General features: G+C 35.9%; 1 protein-coding gene across 1 annotated transcript in view; it reads right to left on the bottom strand.

Annotated features, from left to right (window-relative positions):
- The window catches only part of LOC140451278 (uncharacterized), an 862,244-nt gene that overhangs the window by 327,098 nt on the left and 513,295 nt on the right, over positions 1-21,851 (bottom strand). Inside the window, 4 exon segments of the mRNA XM_072545021.1 lie at positions 7,758-9,087; positions 14,463-16,748; positions 16,824-16,984; positions 20,788-20,994. Coding sequence (XP_072401122.1) covers positions 7,758-9,087; positions 14,463-16,748; positions 16,824-16,984; positions 20,788-20,994 — 3,984 coding nt within the window.

The following is a 21,851-nucleotide window of genomic DNA, read 5'->3' as shown; positions in this document are numbered from 1 at the left end:
ATACAATAACCCACGGAATGAACAGGAATCTCGCGGTAATCGATACGGGAATGATAGACCAAAAGAGAACAGAAGAGAAATAAATAATATGCAAAGAGAAGAAAATGAATATGAGAGAGAAGATGACGGGAGAGAAAACACAGAAGAACAACAGGCGTGTTTTCAAGAAGGCGCTCACTAAAAACGAAGAAACAAACAGGAATTTTTTGTCACCCCAAGGAATTTATTAAACTGGCAGGAAACAATGAAAAGAGAAATGGAGTTAATTTAAAATTTGTGGATGGATTTATAAATGAGAAACCAATTAAAATTATGATAGACACAGGCTCTGAAATAACACTGGTCAACAGAAAATTAATCGAAGAAGTAAATTTAACAAGTCTAATTTATAAAATACCTAGGGTGAATTTAGTGGGCGCAAATAAACGGACATTGGCAACAATAAATGAAGGTATACGAGTAATGGTACGATTGAAAAAAAATATGTATGCACTTCAATGTGTAATAATGCCGAATATGTCACATGACATGATTGTAGGCGTTGACGAATTAACGGAAAAACATGTAGTGATCGACTTCAAAACCAATACGATGAAAATAACCAAGGAAAAAGAAGAAGAACAGGATAAGGAACAAGAGAAACAAATTACGGACGAATCAGAGAAAGAACAAACGGTGGAAATGAACCTGGCGACGAAGAAAGGAAAAGGAAGAAAGAGGGGAAAAGGTCTGAAAAAGATCAAAGAAAAAAAAACCTGGGATTCCTCAAAAGATGAGACGAGCTCAGGAGAAGAAGATGGAAAAATTTTGACAAGAAATGAAAGCAAAACTTGGGATTCCTCAAAAGAAGAGACGAGCCCAACAAAAAAAAAAACAAAGGAAAATGAAGAGGACACAATGGAGACAGTGGTGTTTGAAGAAGACACGGAGTACACGGTGAATATGTGCGAAAAATTTGATGGGAGAGACAAAAAATTGATATGTGGAGAAGGCAAAGAAAATGATTTGCGTATAATTTTAAGAGACTATGAAACGCTGATAAATGAGGAAAACCGAGTGGCCACAAAATACGAGCACTCATTTGAGGTGAAAAACTTGGGAAATTTTCGATCGAAGACTTATCCAATTCCTTATAAGTATCGGCAAGAAGTAAAGCAAGAAATCAAAAAAATGTTGGAAGATCAAATCATTGAGAGATGTGACTCACCCTATATTAACCCAATTGTGATAGTGAAGAAGAGCAGTGGAGAGTTAAGACTCTGTTTAGATGCCCGAAATATCAACCAACACACAGTATCACAATATGAATCACCGTTAAATATCGAGGCCATTTTTGGAAGAATCACGGGATCACATATCTTCTCAAAAATTGATCTAAAGCATAGTTTTTGGTTAATACCTTTGGCTGAAAAGTGTAGAAACTACACTGCCTTTTCAATTGATGGTATAGTATACCGATTTAAGGTAGTTCCGTTTGGATTACAAAGCGCCTGTGCAGCACTTGTACGAGCTTTGCATACCATTTTGAATCACCATGAAGAGTTCATCGTCCATTACATCGACGATTTATTAATTTTTTCACAAGATATGCAGAGTCATGTGGAACATATCAAAATAATTTTGAAAGAATTGGACACAGCGGGATTAAAACTAAACATTGAAAAATGTCAATTTTTTCAAAAGGAAGTGATTTATTTGGGTTTCAAACTTGACACCGAAACTGTAAGTCTAGCCGAGGACAGAGTAAAGCTCATCGACGAATACCCAAGACCAACAAATCTAAAAACATTGCGAGGGTTTCTCGGTACGATAAATTATTTCAAGAAATTAATTCCCGATTTAAGCCAAAAATAAATTCCTTTAATAAAATTGTTAAAGAAAGGGACAAAATGGAATTGGAAAGAAGAACAGGAGGAAGCTTTCAAAATATTGAAACAAGAATTTGCTAAAGGAACAAAAATATATCACCCTATTTACAATTTGCCGTTTATACTCCGTACGGATGCGTCGATACAGAAATTTGCAGGAGTGTTGTCGCAAATACAAAACGGCCAAGAGGTTCCGATATGTTTTATATCTCGAGTGACTAAAACACATGAGAGAAAATACAGTGTCACCGAGTTGGAATTCGCCAGTGTACTATTTTGCGTAAACAAATTAAGGTTTTACTTATTGGGAGCTAAATTCACCATCGAAACGGATCATGCAGCATTGATACACATCATGAAGAATCGATTGGTAAATAACAGAATACACAGAGGCATTCTGCTCTTACAAGAGTATGATTTCCAATTTCGATACATCAAAGGGAAAGACAACATAATAGCTGACGCTTTAACACGGGACGAAGATACAGGAAAAAAGGAGACAATTACATTACATGTGGGATTGAATATACTGACACAAGACGAAGGGATATTTTCGTTAAATGAGATAAGGACCGACCAGGAAGGCCTAGAAGAAAGAGAAAAGAGAAGAGCAGAGCTAGAAAACGAGATATTTTTTAAGAGAATAGACGGAAAGGAATTATATTTAGTGACACCGACATTGGCAGAAAGAATCATCAAGAAACTACACGAGGAAAATGGACATATTGGCAGTAGAAAGGTATGGCTTGTATTTAGGGAAAACTACATCAGTCGACAAGATTACCGCATTGCAAAAGAGATCACACAGAAATGCGAAGTATGCCAGAAATACAAGAGCAGGAATTTTAAAAACGAAAATATTGCAAAGAGCATTGTATCCCGGAACAACCTGGACATTATAGCCATCGACATGTTAAGCGATCTAATTGTGACCACGCAAAGGAACAAGCATATTCTGGTGATGGTGGATGTGTTCTCAAAATACGTAAAATTATATAGTTGCCGCACCACAAAAGGGGAAGAAATATTGAGAAAAATTATAGACAATTTTATCGCTACGGTAGGAACCCCAAGAAAAATTTTACTAGACAATGCAACGTACTTCCGAAATGATCGTTTCAAGGGACAGCTTAGAGAACGGGGAATCGAGACGAACTTTGTAAGCATCAGGCATCCCCAAAGTAATCCTTCTGAGCGATTTATACAAGAGGTAACGAAATTTCTTCGCATTGCAACGGATGGTCAACATCGGCGATGGGACAGAAAATTGGGAGAAATAGAGATGTACCTAAATTCCATGCCAAGTACAGTAACTAAAGAAACACCAGAATACATCATGAAAGGCGTCATGCCAATAAGACCGTGGGAAGATCCAGAACAAAGAGAGTATCGACAGGTTATAGAAACCGTTCAGAGGAGATTAAGAAGAAGCAATGAGAAATACATCCAGAGACAGGGTCATAATAGGAAACGAAGACCAGTAACTTTCCAAAAGGGTGACAAAGTAATGGTAAGAGCATTAAGAGTGTCAAATCTTCAGACCGGTATTTGCGCAAAATTGATGCCTGTTTTCGAAGGGCCATACATAGTAAACAACGAAGGTGGAGTAAACAGCTATGAGTTGAAACATATGGATTCTGAAAAGATCAGAGGTATTTATAATATCCATGATGTATATAAATATCACGAATGAAGATTTAAATTTGTATAAAGTAGATAGTAGGATAGGATAATACGTAGCATAAGTACAGCTAGCATACAGGAAGTGCGTTTATTTTGCCTCGAGAAAATTTAGTTGCATAAATTGATAAATTTTATCGATTACAAAGGCGGGGATTTGTTGTACTTTTGAATGTCCATAAGCAATAAAAAAAACTGATATACAAATTTTATTACTTAAATAAAAATTAAAATTATTGATATTTCATAAAGACACGGGCATATAAATTTTCAAACATCCTGTATAAGACGAAATATGTATTTTAAGTTGTTCGAAGAATTGTTCATTAGGCCTCAGAGACAAGACTTTCAAATATTATCGATAAGAAATTTAAATAAGTCGGTCATTGTGGAATGGATTTACCGGAATAAAAGTGTATATAGAAAGTGTTGAACAATAGACCGGGATTTGCGGTGGTTTTCTCCCCGAAAGATTATATCGGTAAAAGTTTATTAACAAAAGACATTGAATTGAGAAACAGGTATCGTTTGTAGCTATTAGTAAGAAATATTTGTAAAGCAGATAGATTTAGTTAGAATAAAATTAAAGAAGGTTGTTTTCTGGAATTACCCGAATGACGTTTTATAGAGAGAGTTGTGTGGTAACGATATACGTCACAAGAGGTGGATGATTTTTATTGGTCAATTTTTGAATGCAAGGAGGTTGGTTTTGGCTATGAGATAGGAGAGAGAAAAAAAGGTTAGTTAGTCAGTTTTCGTCGTCCAAGAAGGAAGGAGCTTTGTGATTTGTGTTTGTTTGAAGTCCCGAAGACGTAATTTACCGGGTGTGTTTATTTGCGGTGTAAAAGCTGACCAGTGTGAGGAACGGGGTACAGAGAGATAGAAAACCAAAGGGCATAAGAATATTAATAGCAGACGAAGCCGGAAACATTTGGAGATACAAGAACAGATAGGAGAAAGGTGTACGTCATCTGGACCACAATAGGAGCAGAAGCAGAGAAAGGATTTTTTTGTTGTGGCGTGGCCATAGAATTGCAACGGCAGAGAAGGAAAGGTCAGTCAAATTTCATTAGAGCCGGAGTGTGATTTTCATTTATTAATTAAATAAATTGAATAAATAATAGAGACAGTTAATTTTGCGATCACTTAAAAAAAAAAAGGAATTATAAAAAGAGCTTAGTTATAACACATATTAAAAATCAATGTAAAATAACATTTGGGTCCATGATAGAAAACAACTTCTCATATATTTAAAGTTAGTATATTGCAAATATTACAGGATTGATTGTTATATAAAATTTCATTAAAATAAAGGACATCTCACATATAGTTCAGTTGAAATTCTATGTATTTTATTCAGGTCATATTACCTATCCCGATTAGGACGCCAATTGGAAAATATTTTGAATCCACGATCAAAGGTAAATCGTACAATTTAAATAGCCTGAGATTGTAATTAATTAATGCTGATTTATTGTGATTAATTGGAGATTAGTTCATTTAATAAATATAGACAGGATTTTTCCTAAGTAAGCAATATAATACAATTTAAATAGCATAACAATATGTACAAGCTATTTATGTTGAACCTTATCAAATGCCTTTTCAAAATCTACAAAACACACGTACATGCCCTGATTCATATTCATGCATCTTTGGTCCAGCACATTCAAGCCGAACAAAGCATCTCTTTTGCCCATGCCATTTCTAAAGCCAAATTGTGTGTCACTAATTTCATATTCAAGAGTTTTAACAATTCTGCTGTGTATTATTTTCAAAAATGTTTTAAATCTGTGACCTATTAAAGATATTTTTTTGTGATCTGAGTAGGATATTGCACTTGACTTTTTGGGTATTGCCACAAAGGTGGATTGCAGCCATTGTCTGAGGATTGTGGCACTCTGATATATTAGACTAAAGAGTTCAACCATTACACCAATAACATCTTAATCAATGAGTTTTAATAATTCGATGGGCACATCTGGTCCGGTAGCTTTGCTTTTGATGGCATAGATGACTTCTTCCCGTAATATTGGTGGTCAGGTATCCTCTGTGGTTTAATTGGTCCAGTGACACAATATTTTCTTCATATCAGTAATAATATCTCCTTTATTATTTTTAAGGATATTCGTTCTTGTGCTTTTTCTAGAACCTGTCATTTCTTTGATTTTTTTTATGTAAATTAAAGCTATCATACTTTTTATCCAGATCCTCTCTTTTCTTGCATCTGTTGGAGAGCCACCTCTCTTTTGCCTCTCAAATTTTCTTTCTGATGTTTTTCTGAATTTCTTTGTATTTATTCAGGTCTTTTGCTTTATGTTTTTTCATTCTTCCATAAGTTCAAGAATTTCTACTGTCATCCAAGGTTTTGTTTTTTTCCTTAAGTGGTTTGAGGGTTTCTTTTCCAACTGACACATTGGGCATGTTGAATTTTCCCCCATTTTTGGTCAATAGTTAAAGTTTCTGGATTATCTTCTTTGACTTTCCTTAAGTTCCCCTTTATTTTAAATTTCGTTTCCCCATATGTGTTGTCTCGTTTGAGCCGCCTTGTATCCATGATTTTCTTGGAGCTAGAGTGCTTTACATTCTTTAATATCACTCTTATCGACAAAACAACCGCATTTTGATCGGAGGATATGCCCGCTTCTGGATAAGTTTTGGATGATATTATAGAATTTCTATCTTCTGTTGACGATAATATAATCTATTTGATTTCTGACTATCAGTCAGTTGTTATTGTCAGCTGGTGACCTCCATATGTATAATCTACGGTTAGGAAGTTTAAACAGCGCTTAAACAAAATACTTAAAGTATTTGCGACTATGAGTCCTTCATTAATACAGAAATCAACCAGCCGATCGCCACGTTCATTCCTTTTCCCCGAGGCAATATCGCCCCACACAATTCTCCACCTCTCCTTGGCCCACTTAAGCGTTTAAATTCCCCAATATAAAATTTATATCATGTCTTTTAGTCCGCTTTAAGACATTGCCAATTTGTTCATAGAAGTTCTCTATGGTGTCTTCATCCTTGTTTGCAGTGGGTGCATATATTTAAATTATATTTATTTGACGTTTTAGATAAGAGTTAAGAGACAGCATCATTACTCGATCGGAGTAGGAAACAAAGTTACTAACAGCTTTGAAAATTCTTATTAATTATAATGGCAACTTCCTGTCTGTAATTGGAGTTGTTATTACCGGAATAATGCATTGTTCCATTTATGGTGTTACATTTTCCTGATTCAGGCCATTGTATATCGCTGAGCCCCAGTATGTTAATCTTCATTCTGTACATTTCCGACACATTGTTATCTAGTTTACCAGATTGGTATAAACTTCTTACGTTCCATGTTCCAATTTTAAAGGCTATAGAGTTATTCTTATTTGTTTGACAGGGATTTACCTTGGTAGTCTAAATCTGATTCTCCTCCCTGTCGGATCTTGGATTCCGAGCTCCGTGATGATTAAGTAAATTATCGACTAGTGGGTGCATGATGATTTTTACTAAGAATATCCATGAGGATCTTTAATCTGGTAGTCATCCCGTGGCTTTCCACATCTCAATGCCATTGACTAATTTAGCTGTTCCGCCTTCGGAGTTAATTTCTCAGCTCCAGGGCAATGAAGTGCCCTACCACGTGTCGGTTCTTCCACACGTAGCTGTTGACCAACAAGTGGGGATTACTTATATAAGTAATAGTTCGGTTAATTTTACAGTATGTAATTATATTATATTATTTTATATTATACATGTGAATAAACTACGATGAGTTGTAATAAACATTTATTTATTTGTTTTGTTTTTGACGTTTCGGTTTACAATCCGGAAATAGTTTTTAAAAAAATTTCTATTTTAAAATCTTTTTTAAAAACGATTTGCAGATTGGAAACTGAAAAAAAAAAACAAAATAAAAAGAAATAATTTTTAATACAATTAATTGTGGTTTACAAGCATATATAAGATATTCAGTGAAAAACATGTCACAAGAGAACTACTATGATAAAATTGTATTAATATATGGTTCTAAATATTCCAATAATCTAGTGATACTACGGACCTATTGAAACAGCTCTTGTCACAACTAAAAACAATTTAGAATCGTGGCAAATTATGTATGACAATTATAAAAAAAGTTCCTAATTTTTTCCCACAACACAAAACTAACTTAGTGTTTAATGATGTAAGTAATAATAAAAATTCACTTACCATATTGTGCAGCCCTAGACTCCTCTCTATATACCTGAGCATCACCATCGGTACCATTTTTAAACGTGGATTTTTGTTTGTTTACATCATCCATAATGTCAGAAACGAACTGCTGCGTTTTAGATTTAAAAGCGTTAGTCATGCTGTCCATATGATGCGAGGCGACTTTAGTTGCAGTTGACTTGATTATTCTTTGATCAGAAGCATATCCATACTTCGGAGGCGATCCTGGCCGTAGAGCAGGCTCATGAGAATAGCTCCTTTTAACTATTTGATTATTTTTGTTGTCGGTAAACTTTCTGTAAATAGATTCATGCTTTCTAGTCTCCCCATCAATGTAATCTGTTCTAATAGTTGACACTGGTGGTGTATCGAATTCCATTGGAGTCAATACTCTATCTCTTGGAGCTGGAACACTAGAAGATCTAACGCTAGCCGGAGCTCTGACTCTTCTGTATTGATTTCTGTCGTCCGCACCATGTGGTGTCCATTTTTGTTTAATTCTAGTGCTCTCTACCTCACTTTCATAATCACTTTCTCTGAAGTCGCCTGGTATGAATTTCGTAGGAGTTGGTGGTGGAGGAACACTTGTAGCTCTTCTAGGCTGTTCCGGTTCCGGTTGGAAAGGAAAAGGTTCTAGTTTTCCTTCTTTCTTATATTTGTCACCAAATTTAATCACTTTATGAGTTTGTTGAACGCTCATCGTGCGGTGGCAATTTTCGGTAGATTCGTTGAAATGAACTAAATTGGATGTTTCATGCTGAATAGCATTAGTGTAGGGGGCACTTACAGTGGATTTGTAGTACTGAGTTTTCGTTGGCCCTTGTGTGTAACCGAACTCGGGAGGTGGGCCAGGTTGAAGGATCAATCCCTTTTGAGCAACGTAATCGGAAGGAGCAGCTGATAACGGTTTGGGTTTGTACACTACATGTTTCGGAATAGGTTTAGTTTCGGGTTTAATAGGTTCAAACTTGGGACGGGAAGAACCAAAGGCTTGTGGACGTTCAAATTCAGTTGGTGGTGTAGGGGTTCTTCCATACTGTTGACCATGCTGTTTAGTTGGTGTTAAAACTGGACGCACCGGTTTGTATTGAGGTTCTTGGTTAGAGCTCCATACGTTATTGACTCTTCTCTCATAGTCGCTCTCGTAATCGCTTTCTCTGAACTCACCTTTTATGAATTTAGATGGACTTGGTGGAGGAGCTACTTTTGCCCTAGGCTTTTCTGGTTCTGGTTTGAACGGGAAAGGCTCCAATTGTACATGTCTATCCCGCTGTTCATAAAGCTTGTGTGACGTATGGCTTGTTACGATTGGAGTTGTTACCAGTTCCTAATTGGATAAAAACATAAGTTAGTGTTTGATAAACAGCAGCAAAATGTATAAAGTATACAGTGCAATAAAGCGTGTACAAATAGTAAGTGTAGTTAACGTGTACCTAACAGACAGTTAAACATTAATATCAAGATTACATTTGGTTTTATTTTCTTTAATTAAATTTAAATAATATTATTCAAGTTGCTTTTACCAATCAAACTAAAATATGTTTTTATGTAGATCTTCGTGCATACAACTGAAACATTTAGCGATATAGTAAGTTTCAGTTTATTTTGTACGGTAGAGTGTAGGATGTAGGGTAAATATAACGATCGATTTACTACGATTATTCTGAGGTACATAACTTATTTGTGTCATTACGTAGATTGAAACCAATCTATTTATTATAAAGGTTATCTTCTTAACACAAAGATTCTGTATTTGTTATTCGGCTATTTTTATGCCATATTAATAACGAATTATTTCTTCTATTTTCTATCTCCATTGATAAATATTTGAGTAATTGTTTTCTTTTTCTTAGTAAACTCATTTTAATTTCACACAATCAAAACGGGCTAACAAATAAAAAAATGAACAGAACAGAAGATAAACAATCTCTTGAAGCCCCAAAGACAAATTGTATACAAACATTATCGTTCCACATTAAAGAAACGGCAGTGGCATATACATAAGCAGCGATAATATAGTCCTGCAGTAAAATGCCCTGTGTGGGTCCTTTGCCTTTCTCCGCCAAGCTCGTATTCCCATATTTCTCATGTCAATAAAAATTATATAGTTCTCGAAGAAACAAATGGTGGAATGCTAGCGTTTACGGTCCGGAAGTAATCTATTTCGGTGCATTATCCTCTGTAGGTGAATTTAAGCTATATTGACATGGGAAATTTAATCTTTTTATCGATTTGTTGTGTATATTTAACGATATACATGGGCTTTATAGTATTACAGGCTATACATTCATTTTATTACTTGGCGACAATGAGAGCTGACGGTATCTAACAATTGTCAGTTTGTACTTTATAGAGGGTGGGATATTACGTGCTAGAAGGTGTAAATATCATGTCCTTTCTATGTAAAAGTATCACTTTATCCGCATTAAAACACTACAATATTTCTCTCCGGCACTTCCACAATACATCAGCGCCCAAAATTCAACAAAAAAGACGGCTTTTACGTCTTTATAAGATCAACAGAAACCCCATTATCAAAACAGAATACAACCGCATCTCTGTTAGAATTAAGAGGGAAATATCTACCCTACAGGCTCGCTGTTGGGAAGATACGACCTCGAAACTAGATTACGAAGATATCGGTAAATTCTGGAGTCAGAACTCAAAGTCCTAACTAAACATAAACAAACTCAACCTTCTCATCTGTTGATCAACAATCAAATAGTCAGCTCTCCGGAGCTAAAAGTCGAAGCATTCAAAAATTCGCTTCACAACAATTTTCAATCGCCAAATTTTGATCACTTTTTAAAAATCCATACAGAATTCATGCTCAGAACAACTCTCATACACCCCGATCCAGGTCATGATTCGATCATGACACCCTCACTGACAGGGAAACGGAGATTTACTGCCAAATAGGCAAAAACCCGGACCTGACAGTATCAGCAGACGGTATCTCAAGCACATTTCTGAGAGTATTATCCCTCTTCTAACAAAAACTAGTAATGCATGTGTCAAAAATAGTCAGTTTCCTACTCCTTGGAAAGTGGCTAACACAATTATGATGCCTAAATCGGGTAAATCTCGTACCGATGTGAAATCCTACAGACCAATCTCACTAATAAATACACTAGGGAAAGTGCTCGAGTTTATCCTCAAGGAGAGACTTAATGATTTTCTCGAAGTCCATAATATCATCCCAAACTTTCAATATGGATACCAATCTGGTAAATCAACTCAAAATGCAATAATAGACTTCACAGCAAAAGTCACACAAGACAGCAATAATAATTCTATCGCCATTGTCACATTTCTAGATGTACAAAAGGCCTTCGATCAGGTCTGGCATGTCGAACTTCTTTAAATGCTAATTGACATCAGCTCACCGATACATAAAAATTGTACATTCTTATCTAACGAACAGAACTGTAAGAGTGAGAATAAGTGATCAATTATCAACCCCATTCGCTCTACGAGCTGGAGTCCCCCAAGGCTCAGTACTAGCGCCCTTGTTGTATACAATATACAACAGTAACATTTCTAATCTTAACGTACCAGGTACTCAGTTGTTTCTCTACGCAGACGACACTGCACCCTTATAACAGCGAGGGGATATCATCCTGAGGGAACTTTCAGAAGAACACAAACTCTATTAAACGGCATCGAAGAATTGTGCAGTAAGTGGAGAGTTGCACTTATTGCTGCACAAAACACAAACCCTTGTGTTTTGCAACCCAAAAACATCTCTAAGAGTTATCGCTCGTAATGACGATCGATTCTCCCTGAATTCGATGGGAGAAAGGCTCGATATCCACCCGACAGCTTCCTATTTGGGTATTCTTTTCTCTACTGGGAACCTGATCTAAAGGCAACTTTAGATAGGGTTAGAAATCGAGCCACAAAAACTCTCATACATACTTATAAATAAAACCCATTCGAGCCGTTATAGAGTATAAGTCTAACTTATATTGCCTTCGAAAGACTATCAAAAACATAAACTGCTCATGCCCAACGAAGAATTCTGCGTAGTGTAACAACGAACTCTAGAGATTCGCATCCCGTGAAATCCATAACATTTCAAATGTTGCCACAATTATCGAGAGAATGAACACTCTCACCAGGAACTTTACTCTCAGAATCATCAACAATCCCCACTCAAACACCCAAGAAACCCTAAAAAGTTCGTGTTCTCACCTAAGGTCACGTACGAACCCGGAAGCCAACACGCAAAAAACTTCACATTCCGTCCATTCTAATGCAGGCTTGCATTGACGGATTCCCGAGCGAGTATGCTATCATCGTCGAAGATATTTCACTAACAGAACCTAACTATAACTAAAATCCTTTTCCTTACCCGGAAGCGGTTTCCCAATATCACTACTTAATGATACCTGTCCGTACCTCGAGAAACTAGCTGCAACTATTTTCTCAACTGACTTGGCAATGATTAAGACTATCTATCGAACTCCGACGAGGCCTGGCCGTTAACCCAAACGATCAATAACACGAATTTTAGTGCAATTCACTAGTTCTGAACTTGATCGTAGACGTATAAACGGCTTGCAGAAACAATGGTCACTAGAGAACACAGTTTTCGGTCTTTGCCAGGTCAGCGCACACACATTCACACTCAAAAATACTCTCACACACACAATCTCATACTGGCATGACGGTGAAAGGGGTCCTCTTTCTGCTACCGAAGTAACCTCGCCGTTGATGCCTTTAGCCGACAACCGAATACTTGTGCACGTCACAAATTTTATCTTTGTCATGCCATCTCACACACTCACACTGGGCTATTTGTGGCAAAACTGCCTCTCGAAAGCTGATGAGACCTGGCCGTTAATGCCAACATCCAATAACTGAATTATAGTGCAATACACTAGTTTTGAAGTTGGATGTAGACGTAAAAACGGCTTGCAGAAACAATAGTAACTAGAGAATCGGTCTTTGTCACACTTAGCTCAAAAAACAAAACACTATGGTCTGGAAAGAACATCACACCCAGACAGAACCTCTTACCTCTGATTCAACTCGGCAACTTTATTTCAACATCCTCCAAGAGGCTTCACATCACGCGCCACCAGCTAAGTGTAAAAGTTTGCACTTTGGCCAGAATATAATGTTTCACTCTATATTAGAGCTCATAAAATAGCTCAAAAAGAGATCAAATATCGTCAACATTTGTAGTGCTGCCAGAGAAACTATCTGCTAAAACTTGCGAGGAATCCCGGATCATTAGCTTTATGAATTATGCACTTAAGATTTTTCTTAACATCATATACACCATGATTTACATTTTCCCCAAAATGTTTGGGAAATGCAGTTTGGATTTTGCCATTTTCTGGGTACACAAGAAGCACTTTTCATTTACAAATCCTGCTAGAGAGATACCTTGACGTCAACTACGACATCTACATATGCCTTATTGACTATGCCAAAGCGTTTGACCGTTGTTATTACCAGAAGATGATCCTCGTCCTACAAAGAGTAGGAATAGATGAAAAGGACATTCGAATAATCATAAATCTGTACTGGAATCCAGTTGACGATTATGCGAGGTGTAAGATAGGGCTGTGTATTCTCTTTTCAATATATACTTTGAAATGTTCACGAATTAACGGTGAATATATCAACAGCTTCACTAAGCCGACGACGCGACACTGTGCTGCTAGCAAGCAGTCTAAATGATCTACAGACCGTACTGGACCACGTGAGAACTACGAGCGTAAGGTACGGCCTAAACCTCAACATTAGGTAAACCAAATTCATGGTTATCAACTGTGCAAATTTGGAACCGGGAGCACTCATGTTAGCGAATAAAGAGATCGAGAATTCGCGAGATTCAGCTGTCTCGGAATTAACCTTAACTTACATTGGGAACACGCTGAAGAAATTAGGTCCAGAATCTAAGTTCCACGGTCCATACTTCAAGATCCAAGAAGAGATCTTTATTGTGCTGCAGTAATCTGAGTTTAAAAACCAAGACGTGGCTAGTAAGGTGCTATATTCTTCCTGGGCTACTAGCCTCGAAGCCTGGGCTCGAAGCCTGGACACTGACGCAAGCCACTGAAAAGAAGGTAGAAGTCTTCTAGATGTGGATCTGCAGGAGAAGATACCTTATGTGAACCATTTCACTAATGTCGAAGTCCTTTAGCTCATAAGAAAAGACAAAGAAGTGCTTAACTTGGTAAAACAACGTAAGCTTGAGTACTTTGTCCACCTAATGAGATGAAAAATTATATCGAATTCTTCAACTCGTTATGCAGGGCAAAGTATTTGGCAAAAGCAGACCGAGATGCTGTCGTATATCTTGGCTAAACCTCCGATAATAGTTTGGAATCTCCACTGAACTGTTTCGAAGAGCGGTCAACAAAACCATGATAACCTTGATGATCGCTAACATCCGGACCAAATAAGACACTGCAGAAGAACAACCATTTAGTGTCATTGAATTAAGAACATTAACTGAAATTCCAACAAGTGTAAAGCGACATTTATATAAATTTATCTTTGTAGTTGTACCAATTTTATGCACGTCAGTTATGCTTGTGTAATGACATTAGTTACATCAAAATACTATTTACTGAAAAAAAAAGACAGTAAATAAAAAAATAAAAATGTGCAAACATCATGCAGGCCAAAAAAACGATTAGTATAGGTTGTAAGGGTGAACACAAAAATCACACAAGTCAAGCGAACCTTCTGAACAGGCTTCTTAACAGGAACTTTACAAACCCTTTGCTTTTGGATCTTCTGACTTTCAGAATGTTCACTGGTTTTCGTAAACTTTTTGTACTCTTCTTTCGTATACTCTGTATCAGCCATGTAACCATCAATGACTGTTTTTTGTTTTGACTTAGGAGAGTCTGGCTTTTTTACAGGTGCGGGCACATGTTCTGGCTGCGCAGATTGAACTGTTGATCTTTTTAAATCTCGTGCATGCTTGGTTAACTTCTTGACTTGCACCGATTTTTGGAATTCTTCAATATTAACATCAGGTCTGGGAGGTCCTTCAAATTGTGGAGGTTTTTCGAACTTGGATGGTGGTACAGCTTCAGGTTCCTGGGACCTCGATCTGGAAAATCGAACAGTCTTGGGAGCTAAAACTCGTCGATATGCAGGTTCTTCTGTGTCGCTCATACTTGGTTTCCATTTCGGGGGTATTCGTACATTTTCGATATCACTTTCGTAATCGCTGTCGGTAAATTTACCTTTAATAAATTTAGAAGGGGTTGGAGGAGGGCCTGTTTTGGGCCGTTTGGGTTTTTGTAGGTCAGGCTTAAATGGAAAAGGTTCTAAATTAGGAAATTTTTCAAATGGCGTGAAATCATTAAGCAATACTTTCTTTGGCTCGGCATGCTTAAGAGGCTTCGCAGGAACAGGAGGAGCTAGTGGTATTACCTGTTTTGGAGGCAATGGTGGAACCCATTCTTTAGGAGATGGAGCTGTCCATTGTTTTGGCGATGGAGCCCATTTCGGCGGCTCTTTTGAAGGTGGAGCTACCCACTCTTTAGGTAACTCTTTTGGAGGTGGAGCAACCCATTCTTTAGGCTGAGGTGTTATAGTTTGGCATGGTGGAGCATACCCCATTTCAGGAGGTGGGCCAGGTTCTAAGTATACCTCATCTGTAATATCCTGAACTGATACTGGTCTAATAGATAGTGAATCAATCGTTGAAAAAGGTTTGGATTCAGTAGGTGCTGGTGGCCATGATTTAATCATCTTCGAGGGTTTAACGTTACTTTCTTCCAAAATATATTCTGACTTGCTTTGCGACGTTTGATGATCTACAATGCTACCTAAATTATTTACCTCTGCTATATAGTGCTGTTTTGGTCCTTGATCTTGAGGTTTGGTAATAGGTGTCCATTTCTTTTCTAAAGTACTTTGGACTGACCACGATGGTTGATATTTAAGTTCTTCATGATGTGGTGGCCAAGATTTTTCTTGGTGAGATTCAGAGAACTTATGAGCCCATTGTTTTTCCATTATTAATCCTTCCTGGGAAGGTTCGCCCTGAACAGAGAGCGGTCTGCCTATGTACTGTTTTTCAGAAGTATAGCTTGAAGTAGTCGATTTGGGCCTTTCAGTAACCCATGGAAGCTCTTGAAATGCTGGTTTAGAAGAGTTACTTTCAAATGTGCGACTATAAGACGAAGATGATGTTTGATATGAAGATTGATATGATTGTTCCATCTTCTGTTCACTGACTTTTTGTGTTGAAGGGAATATTTTAATTGCTCCAGTAGGCACTTCATGTGGAGGCAAGTCTTTCTGATTCTCTGATATTCTTCTAATTCTATCAGTTACTTCTTGATTTTTGTACGTTCCTCCACTAGGAGCAAAGCAAATTTCCGCTGGTGGTTCAGGTTGAAGATTAAATTCTTGTGTGGTCTGACTTGAAGAAAATGATTGATATTGTTGTTGAGGCTGAGAAATTATTTGAGACGATTTAAATGATTGGAATTCTTGTCGCAGTGGCTCTGGTTTAGGGGGAAGTGGTGGAGGCAATTTAGTGTCTATTGGCTCGAATTTTTTAAATATGTCCTGTTTGATTGGTTCTGGTGCAGTTATCTCTTTTTGCACTTGCACTGGAGTATCTCCTTCTTTAATCTTTTTAACGAAATATTGCAAGGATGACTGGGTTGAAATGGAACTAGTTTCAATTCCCTCCTGAACGTCAACCTTTTTCTCTTGTAATATTTCTTCTTGTTTAGGTAAGCCAGTTGGATGGCAGATCTCAAATTCAGTTTGTTTTTCCAGGGTACTGTCCATCGATTTTGGGACAATAGGTTTCGGCATAGGAATATCGGGGACTTTGTGCTCGAGTTTTATTATATGTTTTTCTTGAGACAGCATTTGTTCTGTAGTGGAGGTAACTTCAGATTTTTGAGATAAAGATTGGGACAATTCGCTAGACGTAAGTTTTAATGGAACTGGAACTTGTTTTGATTCTACCGATGAAATCTGATCCGCTGCAGAGGCCTGTAGTTTATGAAAACATATAGATAGAAATCGGAATGAAAAATAATATGATTATACTGTAATTGTTTTACTTACCAATGTTTCATGTTTCTTTATGTCTTCGAATACTACTGTTTTGACCACTTCTACCATACTGTCTGGGGCAGGTTCTATAACTGCAATATCTGCAATACTTTGAGCTTCTCCACCGGAATTGACAGCTCTGACCATAAATCTACCAGAATGGCTAATTTCAGCTAGAAAAAATAGAAAATTTAGTAAAGGCGCTAAGGTCGTTTTTAATTTAAATTTAACTACTGGGATTCCTAATATACAGATTGAACGAATTTAAAACGGAACATACGAAATCAATGTATTTCGGCTCAACTCCGCTCTAGGTGGTTGGCCAACAAAAGGTTGTCAAATAATTATATTATAAAAATCCAATACTTCAGCGGGCTGCTGGATTCGGAACTCATTCAAGAACAAGTCAAAACTCCACCCAAATAGGTTGCCTAGAATCACTGAAAAAACTAGACTAAACAAGCAGTTATTATGCTGTCAAACCACTTATCGCTTCCTTATAGTCCAAGAGATAGAGCCGAAATTTTGAACTGATCAGTAATATGACATTTCTCTATTGAAATATATTCATTGTAACTGGGTTAAGCCTTTGCCTTACAGGCGGACGCCCCTCGTGGTACAGGGGGTGGCTATACAGGGATGAAGTTGTCATTTTTTTCGGAAAAATTAACGATCAATAATATGGCTGAAAATTTGCCCAGAGTAAGATCTTGGTATAACTAGACGAAATCCCAAAGGGCGGACGCGAGAGTGGATACATAAGGTGTGGCGGACAGGGGTGAAATTGCAATTTTTTGGGGAAAAATTAACGATAAGTAATATGTCCGCCATTTTCATGGCTCATTATTTAGCCCCTAAAAACTTTAAATCCAAAAGGGCGGATAGCTGGTTTGGTACAGAGAGTCACAAAACGGGGTCAAATGTACCACTTGCCTGCGCATTTTAGGTCTCGGTAACAATTTTCAAACTGATTTTATTATGATATTTTTATACCGATTGATTTGAAAATTTGTATGCTCACTTCTGTTACTATTCTGAGAAGCGTCAAGTAGAGTTTTCCTCAAAATTTTCCAAAAAAATTTCCGTAAATGAAAATTTTCGTAATTTTTTGAGGTAAAATCTAATTTGTAGAATCCTTTTGATTTTCTGTAAGTTATACCATGATTTGTTTACCAAAAATATTCAAACGATTTTTCCGATAAGCAAAAAAAAATTTGAAAAACTTTTCTAAAACATTTGATAAAACTCTACGTCATCGTCTGAATCTTTTATAGAATATTTTGTAGTTTTAAAATGATATTATGATAATGTTTTTTTTTTTTTCAAACTAAAGTCATATTTACTTTACAAATCACATTTTTTTTCTTAAATATGAATATTTTACGAATTAATTTTTAATTGAATAAATGTTTGATATTTGATATTTTATTAAATTAAAGTAATTTTATAATGTTAACTATTAAATATTTTTGGTATAACAAATAGTAATTTTACTTATTTTTTATTACAATAAAAGGTTTTTAAATTTATATTGCATAAATAATGATTGTTCAGATATAAGAAAAATTTGATTTATTATTACATTAATAATCAATTACAAAATATATTATTTCTATTTATCAATAGGTAAAATTCAATTTGTACAATTCCTTTAACATTTTACAAATAATTATTAATAAAAATCAATTTAATAGTGGAATTATCAATTTTTTAAGTTTTGAAATTTATTTTGTAGATATTTTCAATATTTTTTTTAACTTTCAAATTGATTGAATTTTTTTTCATTAGTTAATTATAATTTTAAAAATTCTGTTTGGACATTAATTTTGCATCATTATTATTTTAAAATATTAAAATAATAATGATGCGCGTTCATTTAGATCAGTAATTCTAGACGCATGCGCTAAATGTAATAAGTATCAAGATGCTTTTATTTAACTTGGTGAAACTGACTTCGATTGTAATGAAGTTTTTGAAACCTTAGAAACTTTCATATGTCACTTATATGGAACAGGACTGACGAGAACAATTCCAAAAAGAAAAGTAAACGATGTCAGAGTTTCACTATTTAACCGGCAGTATAAGTTGCATGATGTGAACGAGCCTTAAAAAAAAAACTAAAAAATTTCGATGCTTCAAGCTTACCACCATGTCAAGATGAATTACACCAACATCTACTGTGAGCTTATTATATTTCAAATATTTGGACAAATGCTCATAAAAAAGTACCAACAGAATTGATTGTTGAAGAACATGGTTGGGAGTTTGAAGATGAAACATATAAATTCAAATGATTTAGTTGACCTCAGATGCCAGAATCAGTTCGAGAAGTAGTGATTGAAAATGAAGCAGATAATGAATGTGATATTATTGAAAGTGAAAGTGACGAAGATGATGAATGTGATGACATCAATGAGAGTGAGAAAAATGACGAAAATTTTAAAGTTTTTCTAAATTTTTTTTTCTTATCGGAAAAATCGTTTGAAAATTTTTGAAAAAAAATCATGGTATAACTGACAGAAAATCGAAAGGATTCTACAAATTAGATTTTACCTCAAAAAATTACGAAAATTTTCATTTACGGAAATTTTTTTGGAAAATTTTGAGGAAAACTCTACTTGACGCTTTTCAGAATAGTAACAGCAGTGAGCATACAAATTTTCAAATCAATCGGTATAAAAATATCATAATAAAATCAGTTTGAAAATTGTTACCGAGACCTAAAATGCGCAGGCAAGTGGTACATTTGACCCCGTTTTATGGCTCTCTGTACCAACCCAGCTGTCCGCCCTTTTATATTTAAAGTTTTTAGGGGCTAAATAATGAGCCATGAAAATGGCGGACATATTACTTATAGTTAATTTTTCCCCGAAAAATTGCAACCTCACCCCTGTCCGCCACCCCTTATGTATCCACTCTCGCGTCCGCCCTTTGGGATTTCGTCTAGTTATACCAAGATCTTACTCTGGGCAAATGTTCAGCCATATTATCGATCGTTAATTTTTCCGAAAAAAATGACAACTTCATCCCTGTATAGCCACCCCCTGTACCACGAGGGGCGTCCGCCTGTAAGGCAGTCTTAACCCAGTTACAATGAATATATTCCAATAAAGAAATGTCATATTACTGATCAGTTCAAAATTTCGGCTCTATCTCTCCGACTATTAGGCAAGCTCCTCTTTCCTTTAAAGGAGACAGATAGTTGAACGATATTTTATACAATGTCTATCACCGAGTATGGATTTATTTTTGTCCACTATTTCAAATGCAGTTCAAACAGACATATATTAAATTGTATGTTCCGTTTTAAATTGGTTCAATCTGTATAGAAACAACAATAGAAACACCGAAAAACTTAGCCCAAAGTATATCTAACAATTCAGGCATACAGTGGACTTACAAGGTATCTAAAATTAGATATATTTCCCATTCTCGAAATGGGTTAGAGTAAAAGGGCACTTTGGCATAGTATAGATTCTGTTCCTTAGGCTTTTCCCTGCCTACTGTGTTTTAAGTCAATCGATGCATTTTGAAACAATTTCAAGTAAAAACCTTCGGTTTCTGGACTATGAGGTATCTCGGCATTGATTAACTGGAGCTCAACGAAGGATGCTCTGGTGCTCAAAATAAATAGTGCTGACATTATTTAGATATTCATACCTAAATCTCATATAGAGCACAGAACTTCTTGATGGAGGTTAATAAAAGAATATGGTTTGGTACAAAAACTCAGGACCAAGTGTCAGAGAAGAGTATTAAGATAAGAAGAAAAACGTGAAGGAAAATAAGAGAAAGAACACCTATTTTATGTAAACTAATTAAAATTAAAAATTTCTACATGTTCTTCCTGAATAAAATTCCTCCTTGCTAGATAAATTTGGATCAATCCCCAAATTTAAGTTTATAGATTAGAAAATTCGATAGAAAAAACTTAAAGTACGGGAGTTATATTTTTCAATAATGACAAACTACTCACCTTTCTCAATAGTCAGGGTGTGACCTTGACCCAAAGATTTAACTTTGTATACATCGCTAACGGATTTGTCTATAAGGTTTCCATCTTTATACCATGAGACTGTAGGTTCTGGTGTTCCGGTCACTTCCACTTCCATGATAATACGATCTCCTTTCTTAATCACTTGAGCTTGTAGGCGTCGCCCGAATACTGGTGGGAAGATTGTTTCTAGAGAAAAATACAAAATTATTATTTTTTGTATAAAAAACAGAGTACAGGTTAAAGAATGGTTTACGTTTTCTATTTCCGAAAATTGTTTGTCTTACTCGTTGCTAAATCGGAACACAGAAATTACAAAAAAGGATGAATAGGGTTTATAAGCAGAATGCGAAATAAATGAATGACAAAAACTTGAACTGGATTCACAAAAAAACAAAAGCAATATTATTATTAGAGCAGAGAGAGCTGAGTCAGGTTGTGACAAGGTTACGAACATTGTTTGTAATGCGAAGTTTGGATTGGAAGAACACAAGAATGTAAGGTGAGCTTTTGGCGAGACGATCACATTAGACGGCCTAATTGTATTGACGCTCATAAACATGACGCTTTGTGATGACGGATAAACAACATGTACCAGATGGCAACGAGAATATTGTAGTTATAAATTAAGGAAGCGATTAAAGAAGTAAAAGGGTTGTGGTGATGTACTACCACTCAGGTTTTTCACCACGCCCTTCTTTTCGGTTGGGAATTTTTAGTAGTTACAAATCACACACTAGCATCTTCGCGCATAGATTTTGTGAAACTTTTCTTCCTCAGCTATAAAGGTTTTTTTTTTTTAAGTCTAATCATGGAAGGAAGTAGATCCTGAGTTATTCCTAAACGTTGAACGAGATTTTAATGTTTTTTTAAATGAGAAGTAAAACAAAAAAGAAATAAGTTTTCTAGAAAGACCTTTAATGTTTAATTTATAATGTTGCCCCCTTTGCAGGAAAAGTACCTTTTTTTAAATAAATGTAAGTTGCTAATTTATTACAAATATACTGAATTTGATATAGTTCTCTCTTCTTAAATCTAAAGGAATG

Source organism: Diabrotica undecimpunctata, chromosome 9 (assembly GCF_040954645.1).
Source record: "Diabrotica undecimpunctata isolate CICGRU chromosome 9, icDiaUnde3, whole genome shotgun sequence".
NCBI classification, from domain to species: domain Eukaryota; kingdom Metazoa; phylum Arthropoda; class Insecta; order Coleoptera; family Chrysomelidae; genus Diabrotica; species Diabrotica undecimpunctata.
The sequence above is the reverse complement of the archived record's forward strand: the minus strand, read 5'-3'. Positions and strand labels throughout refer to the sequence as shown.